The 8,701-nt window shown below is 41.6% G+C and overlaps 1 protein-coding gene across 2 annotated transcripts in view; it reads right to left on the bottom strand.

Annotated features, from left to right (window-relative positions):
- Nucleotides 1-7,725, bottom strand: part of LOC109917230 (teneurin-2-like) — a 766,679-nt gene extending 758,954 nt beyond the window's left edge. For both annotated transcript variants that reach the window (XM_048603631.1, XM_048603632.1), the window contains exon 1: nt 7,500-7,725. In XM_048603631.1, coding sequence (XP_048459588.1) covers nt 7,500-7,725 — 226 coding nt within the window. The remainder of the gene's footprint in view (nt 1-7,499) is intronic.
- Between the last annotated feature and the right edge of the window lie 976 nt (nt 7,726-8,701).

An 8,701-nucleotide genomic window follows, 5' to 3' on the forward strand; every position in this document is an offset into this window, starting at 1 on the left:
CATTGTTGCCATTTCATGGTTTCTGGTTTTCTATTCTAAAACGCTTATGGAAAACTGCAGTGAAAATCTGAACGGGTGTTAATGTCTATGCTGAGTGTGACTTCAATTATTACATATTTAAATATGACAGTTAGCACTCTTTTTCATGGTCCACTGCCCTTCTTCACAGGCACTGCAATTGATTGCCAACAGACTTCTGTGACATTAATAATCTTGTTCACTTTAGATACTACCAGGCACAATATTAGCATGGAGCAAAAACAGCTTCCCATGACGTCTCTACCAGTGTATTTATGAGTAAACATGGTAACTAATAAGGGTGCTGAGAGGTCACCAGGATTTCCAAGTCAGATGACATTAATACAATAACTTGGTGCTGCTGCAATCCTGTGACCCGAAAATTATATCAAGGATTTCTCCAAATCCTGCATCGTTATACCATCTTCAACCACTGCTCAGTGGGTAGGATTCTTGCATCAACGTTGCAAATTCGAGGACCACTCCAGACCTGACACATGGCGCAGTATTGAGAGGCGGCATCCTTCAAATGAGATGGAAAGCCATAGTTTGTTCTGCATTCTCAGGTCATATGATACTGTTTCGAAGATCTGCAGAGTTACCCTGGTGCCCTGGCTAACATGTTCCCTCAACTAACATCACTAAAATAAATTGCCTGGTTCCTATCACAATGATGTTTGTGAGATATTACTAAATGCAAATTGGATGCAATGTTTCATTCTTTAAAAAATTGACTATACTTCAAAACATGCACACAGCTGGCTGTAAAGCTTGAGATTGTGAAAAGCACTATAAATGCAACTGTTGGTTCCTTTCATTTTTAGTGATTTGCATAAGGATATTTATCATTTTATAAAAAAAATTATGTCCAGCATTCATGTACATGAAATTGTTTGTCCATGTAGTAGTGCAGTCCAGAAACAAACATCCAAATGTTACATAATAAACACATAAGGTGCTGCAAAAGCTTAGCAGGTTCGGGACAATCTGTGGAAAGAAACAGATTAAAGTTTCAAGTAGAGATGACCTTTCATCTCTGAATGCCTGATAGTCTCTTACAACTCATGTTGGAGTCTGGCTCCAAGATGTTGGAACATAATTGGGTACGGTTGTCATCCCTACTCAGGAACAGCAACCACTCATGGGTCTGCATGTTAAAATTGAGCTTGCATCGAAGGCCATGTCAACTAAGAGAGGTCTGTAGCTGTGGCAGGTGGCGGGGTGATGATCTTCTCTAAGGGCAGGGGGTGACATTCCTTTGGGGGCAGCTATTGCTTTTGGGGTACCCTCCATGAACCAGACAATTCTGATAATGGGAGGCAACCTTGACAAAGCCTGCTGGGAGGTTCCCTTGCTTTACCTGGCGGTCTTCCAATTTAACTTGTAGCTGTTGGTAAAACACTAGAAGAGATGAAAAGATGCCATTCACTGGCCACTTACATGACACAATTGGTCTCCAAGAGCTTCCATGCCAGCTGCTTTCAGATTGGCACAGTGGTGGAAGATGTTGGGGTTGCCACCCTCTCTTCCAGCCTGGCCCGAGTGGGCTGGAAAATTTCAATTAAATATCAGAGAAGTTTTACTTGTGAATCGCAGCTGCGGAGAAAACTGTCAAAACAAACTAAACAAAGCAACATGAAAGTTGAACAACACAAAGGAAAGATTCAAATTGAAGAATGTTAGGTCATGTTGCTCTCTTGGGTTTGCAAGATGTTTTCTAAGATTGCTGGCCTAATTAGATTGCAGATGGTTTCCCAATTGAAGAATGGTTTAGAAGCATTTTTGAAACAGATATTCAAATCATTTTGCAGAGATCAGACTGTGAGATGAAAATAATAGCCAACTCCTTGATGCTGTTTAACGCAGCTATATGGAAGATGGACTGTTCTACATTGCAGCAAGAGGTGGATTTTAAATGTTGCTGTTAGTGGAGACTGCCTCAGAGGAGCTGCACCCATCATTCTTTCACAGTGTGTTTCCAATCCCGACCTTGTTATTGGACGAGAACAGATAGTAATGCCGATAGTATCCTCATGGGCAGGAAATGGATCCAAAGACTAATGAATTACTCAGTCCAACGTTGATCTTCTGCTTCCCAGTGGGTTATTGTGAAATCCCCAAATGTAAGGACCCTACATGAGCTTTCTTAGAGAAACTAGGATCTGTCAAGAGGAGAAGAGAGGCTAGGGAGGGAGAGTATACACTTTACCATTAAATGGGAGGGCAGAAATGAAAATTAATCTGTCACGAGCCAAGTATATTAGAATTATTCACATTGTAGCAATTTATTCAACATACTCCAAAAGAAATATTGTTCAATCCATACACCCTCCCTACCTAGCCAAAACACAGCTATGAACACCACTGACCTGACTACCACAAACTCCCTAGTTACACAATCTCCAGGGAAAGGCAAAAATGTAGGAACAATTTAGCAAAAACTCTGGGGAAATTTTTCTCCAACACACTAAGGCAATTAAACAAGCTGCAGGAAGTCGCAATGAGCCAGGAATCTCACTATTCCTATCTATCCTGCAAACTTAACTGTCAGAACTTGATATGTCCTCATATTTATTTACGAGATAACTCCAAACACAAGGTTTTTCTATTTTGTTGCTTCTGAGATCCACAAAAAATTAGTTGAAAAGGAACAACAAAAGTTATGATCATACATTGATCATCTTATAAAAATCAGACAGCTTGCGTATGAACAAATCCATAAAACTTACAAAGTTAGCATTCAGTTTCTGGGCACCAACCATACTAGCTAAGAGGCCTACAGAATGTGTAACTTTATATCTTGGATTACAGTTTGGGCTTTGTCCAATATTTTTGTCTTGCACATGTGAATAAAAGACATTTTTCTGAGCTGACATAATCTCTCTGAACTGAAATTGCACTTTAAAAGCAATAAAAATTTAAACAGTAGAGTTTAAAATGCAAAAGAAAGTCCATCAACCCAGCCTTTTTCAGAGCATTTTCTTTCACGGCTTAATAATAATAAACAATATCACTCATAAAGAATCAGTTTAATTTCTTGCTGAACTTTTAAGTTACACACAGATGACATGAATTTCAGTTTATCCATGCAGTTCAGATCTCTCACTACAACCAAAGCTTCACATCTAGAGCTGTGATTTATGCCCCGAGATGTCTTTTATATTATCACCATTTCTTTGAAGTAACTGACAGACATAGTTAACAGATCTTGTATTTCATGCGTAGTGATGTTTAACGTTTAGGTGTTGCCATTTTCTGCACATATTTCTCAAAATTATCTGTCTCATTGCCTCCCAATTTGAATGGCTAAAATTTCAAATGAGCTACTTTAGCCATGAAACAATTTTTGACTCAGTTGACCTTATGAACAATGGCAATATTGAACAAAGACACCACTTTTAGGCATTTCTTGTTGAATATGATAACTGATTCTAATTGCTTGAAGCCAGTCACATGCTCATCGTATATCAACATTTTCACAGTAGAATTAGCATACAGAACTCCCAAAGGCAAAGCTGGCTGAAACCATTAAAGCTATGTATTTACCTGATCTGACATCACATAACTATAGAAATCTCCCTATTTCATTTGATATCCCATACGTATGTCCTGTACTTAAGTAAACAAATAGTGGGAAGAGGCTGAAACATAACTCAAAAAAATGAAGAAGGGTCCAGACCCGAAACGTCAGCTTTCCTCCTCCTCTGATGCTGCTTAGCCTGCTGTGTTCATCCGACTCTACATCTTGATATCTCAAAAAACGTTGTGTTCTGTTTACCACATCTTGCATTATGCAGAAAAGTATCGCTCAGAGAACCCCACACAAAAGTCAAGTTTGTCCCATTACAAACGTTTCTGAACTTCACAGCGTCCTCGGAACAGCTGTATGCCCACATAGCTGTATCTCTTAGAGGGAATGTTGTTCCTGACTCCATTCCTACAGTCTACGATTTTCAACAATAGCATTTTAGGCTCCGAGCTAGTTTGGCTTGAGGCCCTACAACCTGCACCCCTAACCTGGCCAACTTCTTGGAGGAATAGACATGTTCTGGTCCTTCACTAACTTTATGGAGTCAGGCTAGCGCTTTAAAGTGTTGTTCACAGCAGAGGTGGTGTGAACCAGATTCTGGATAACAGAACCTTTGAATGGTGAGTTCAAAACGTACTACACAGACCCCCTAGAAATCTATGGCCCCTGCCCATAACCCATGCCCCTACATAGCCCTCCCTCTCTACAACCACATTTCCTCCATTCCAATCAACATCATTTCCATGCCCATTTATCTACTGTCCAAAATCAATGCACCCTAGACTGTTTAAACAGTCTAATGGACTGTATAACACATAATGAGACTGCTTCGCTGCCTACAAACATTCTTCACTGCAGTGAAAATTTGACTTTTGCAGGAAATTTCACCCAAGGGAGGCTGAGCTATGCAGGTTTCTGACTCTGGCTTTCCTCCTCAAAGATGAAAATCCAGCCAATGTCCCAAGATTTCCAGGGTGCACTGGAATTTTTAAAGCAAGGGCTGTCACATAGGATTGGGTTGGGGGGAGGAAGCAAGTCAGCAACCCACTCATGACCAAATAACAGCCTGTTAAGCAACTTGAGGAGCTTACCAACAGGTTGGGAAGGGGCAGGAGGCTATGTTCAAATCCTAAATCACCTGAGAACCAAATGGTCTGGTGAACTTTCATGAAGAGAGATCAGGTTCAATGCAGTTACATGACTTCTTTCTTTTCATAGAATCATAGAATTCCCACAGTGTGGAAACAGGCCCTTCGGCCCAACAAGTCCACACCGACCCTTGGAGCATCCCACCCAGACCCATCCCCTTATAACCCACCTAAGCTACCCATCCCTGAGCACTACAGGAAATTTAGCTATGGCCAATCCACCTAGCCTGCATATCTTTGGACTGTGGGAGGAAACCGGAGCATCTGGAGGAAACCCACACAGACACAGGGAGGATGTGCAAACTCCACACAGAAAGTCGCCCGAGGGTGGAATCGAACCCAGGTCCCTGGCGCTGTGAGGCAACAGTGCTAACCACTGAGCCACCGTGCCTCCCCTTTTGATCAAAAATTACTGGGGCTGAAGGGTTTTCTTACAGTGTTGGGTGCAATACCTTTCAATGGGCACTTAGGGCATATTTCCAACTGCTGGCCCTCTGCTGGTGTGCCTCTCCTTTTCTGTAAAGCAGCAACAGGTTCCATCATGAATCATGCTGTATAGTTCCAGCTCCTGGCTACTAATTTGGTGCCAAGTTCACCTCTTGCTCAATTAGGTATTTGCATTTAAAGATGCAGCACATGGCTGGGAGCTGGAAATTATCTGGGTGTCGAGATTCCTAACGCTGCTTTGAGAATCCAAACCTGGTCTGCTTGAATCAATTGGACACAATGGTTATCTCCTGAAGTCAGGCTGCAGTTACTCAAGCAGCTCAAGGTTTGTATACGTTCAATGGTTGACATTTTTATTTGTCTTCTCATCAAACTGGTGAGACTAATGTCCAGAGAAAAGAAAAATCTGCTTCTTCTAACTTTAAGGCCACAGAACATATACTTGCAAGGTGAAGGCTCCGGGGGCTGATTGGCTCTCTCCTAATACTTGCTTACTAAGCAAGCATGTACTTTGAGTAAAATGCTGGATTGTTAATGATGTGTTATTACCAATAGAAGAGCAAGATATAGCTCTTAAATTATTATCCTCGTTCAGGCATCCATCCAACTGGCATGGGCTCTACTTTACGTAAATAATTGAAACTGTTCAACAATGGGGACGACTTCTGGCTGTATATTTTGGCCCACTGTACTCCTGTCAATGGAAAAGACTTCGAAGAAGCTCACAGGTCTCACGGTTTCATTCTCAATGCTCAACAATTCACTGATAGGTCCTGACCATTTTGGCACTGGAATTTTATACACCCATACGCCCCCATCCCCACTGGCTTTGTGTTTTCACACCCAACATCCTCCCTGCTATCAATGAGCTGCTATAACCATAATAGGGTACGTGGGCTGGCACCAAAATTGTCAGTGATTAACAGTCAATGATTCTTGTTACCAAGTCAGTTAACAGGAAAGTTACATTACCGAAGCTTCGACGGGATTGTCCCAGGCAGCTGGATGTGAGTGGAAAGGCCATTATTTATGTCACACATTGTAAAAAGGTGTGAAGCAAGGGAGGAGGTTCAGTGTTCAGAGGGAAGGGGGTATACCCTATGTGTTAACTTGAACCCTCCAAGATATCTCTCCGAACTTCAGTCCTCTTCAGTTGGTCTCCAGCATCCTCCTTCTCACCCTCCTCAGCTGGTTCCACGTTACACAGCCCTCTTTTGTCTTCAACACCTTAAAAACGAGAGACTTACCTGGTTCCAGGATCCACTGATGACATTTGTGGGCCAGCTTTGAGTCTCAGCTGCCCCCACCAGGTTCTGAATGGCCAGCAGCTCATAAGGGTGGATCTTCCGTTCAGTCAAGCAGAAGTTCCACACTCCCCCCTTCTGGGGGACTGAGCAGCCTGCCACCTCTATAATGAATGATATAAATATCACATAATAGATGGATATAAAAATGAAAACATTTGCCAGTTATCTGAGGAATCCTTTTGCCTATCGTGTAGTGTAATACTTATTTCAGCTCACCGTCTTTCTAAGATTCTCATTAAATTTCAGTCTGCTTCACTTGCTTGTTCTATCCAAAAGCTAAGTACTGCTGCTTAAACTGTCTCAGGATCCACCAGGCAAACACGATAGATATCTACCTCAGAGAAGTCACAAGGCTAATATTTGGGATGTTCTGATCAACATAACTCAAGTGCATTTCATGTAAGCAGATATTGAACTCTTAAGGTCTGCAGGGTAAATATCCTCCTCAAAGTACACTGCTGGCTGACAGCAAAAGAAGCACCGCCATTGACACAGGACTGCGATAATACTCACATACTCATCTGAAATCCAATAGCCCCTACTGGAACAGAGTCCATGCCTTACAAACTGACAACCATTTGACCTCTACTGGTTGATTGCAAACATCAGTAACCGCACACTGGAAACTAACCCAAGTGGTGAGGTTTCAACCTTCTATGAGAAATCTGGAGAACCCTCAACTGCCTGAGGACAGGCCAGGATAGGTGTTGCCACTTGCTCCACAAGTGGAACATGAGGAACAACTCATATCATGACAGTGAACATCCAAGTGAGACTTTCTCCCATAAATGGGACGTCTTCCTTGAGAGATTCATTCCTGGTTTCCATCATTATCATTCACATTGTGTAAGCTGAAACTTGAATGGACTGCAAACTTCAACATTGACGCTATGATGTTTCCTTGAACGAGTAAAATAAAAGTCTGGGTATACAATGAATCAAGGATCTTTTGAGGGATGAACTTTTGACAACTACATAATACTTCGCGTTTCTTTGATATTTAATTTTTCTTCAATTGTAATATAAGAAAGAAAACTCAACCACCTTTACCTTGTCTGGAGAATTCATCTGATTCCCTGTGAACCAACTCTGTGACACGACTCCCATAATGCAGTCTAGCATCATGATCGTATGCTTTCAGAGTTTCAGTTGAGCTATAGGACTTCTGTGTAGGCACCCTGCACTCTTCGCTGTCCAGCGAGGAACTTGTGTACCGGCACTCCTTCACACACCGGCCTCGTGTCAAGGAGCGGTGTCTGCGGTCTTTGACATCCATCCTTCGCAAGGGAATTGTTTGACAGTTGTTACCAAACTGCACTCGTGTATTTGGAAAATTTTAAATTCACAGAAACCTGCAAAAAAAGATATAAAGGTAGCTTTGAGCCAACTTGATAGCTAGTGTGAGAAAATAGGAAATGATTTATATACAGTGCACATTATAAGCAGACTCTTTACTACATCTGGGACTTAGTATCCTGTATTTGTGAGTCTCAATAGGTTAACACCAGCTAAAAATGCATTCTTTGCTGTTAGGCACCCCATCTTGGTGTCACAGGCTATGTAAGTGTCTTCACTGTAACACGGGAATTGATTTATGAGGGCACAGAGAGCTGTGGTGGTGATCTGAATTATTTTCCTAGCTTCTCAGTTGGGTTACAGCACCTGAATAAAGATAGTTTGTCTCCTGATTTCTTAGCACCATTTCCCCTTTGGACATACAGTAGGTCATGCAAAATCTAAAATTGTGTAATAAATCACTTACATAACCCAGTCAGGGTATATATTCTAAACTGGCAGGATAGTTTTATAAAACACAAATTCAGTGAGAGCACTGTATAGATTGAATATGATGTAAAGGGTTAACTATATCTTTACTTGAAGAATAGCAACTGAGCATGTGTGAAAGAAGCTATGTCACTGTGATATCAGATCATATGGAACTGGAGCCTGGGTCATAAGGTTGCAGAAGTATGTTCTCTCTTCCCAAGCCTTTGAATTGTTTTATTAATAAAGCTTGTTAAAGGTTGCTCATGAGAGCTGAAAAAAGCACTTTACAACATCGGGATGAGAGCTGTTTAATGCATGCCTCCTAAATCCCCTCCAAAGGAGCAGTGAATTCTAGCTCTGAATCAGGCCATGGACCAAGATACACTTCTACATAATGGAAGATACTCAACTCACTGTACTGAGTGGCCATCAGAAGGCAATCCAACAGTATTTTTCTTGGAAAACTCACTAAGACTTCTTTTCAG

The sequence above is a fragment of the Rhincodon typus genome, chromosome 12 (assembly GCF_021869965.1).
Source record: "Rhincodon typus isolate 14 chromosome 12, sRhiTyp1.1, whole genome shotgun sequence".
Taxonomy (NCBI): Eukaryota; Metazoa; Chordata; class Chondrichthyes; order Orectolobiformes; family Rhincodontidae; genus Rhincodon; species Rhincodon typus.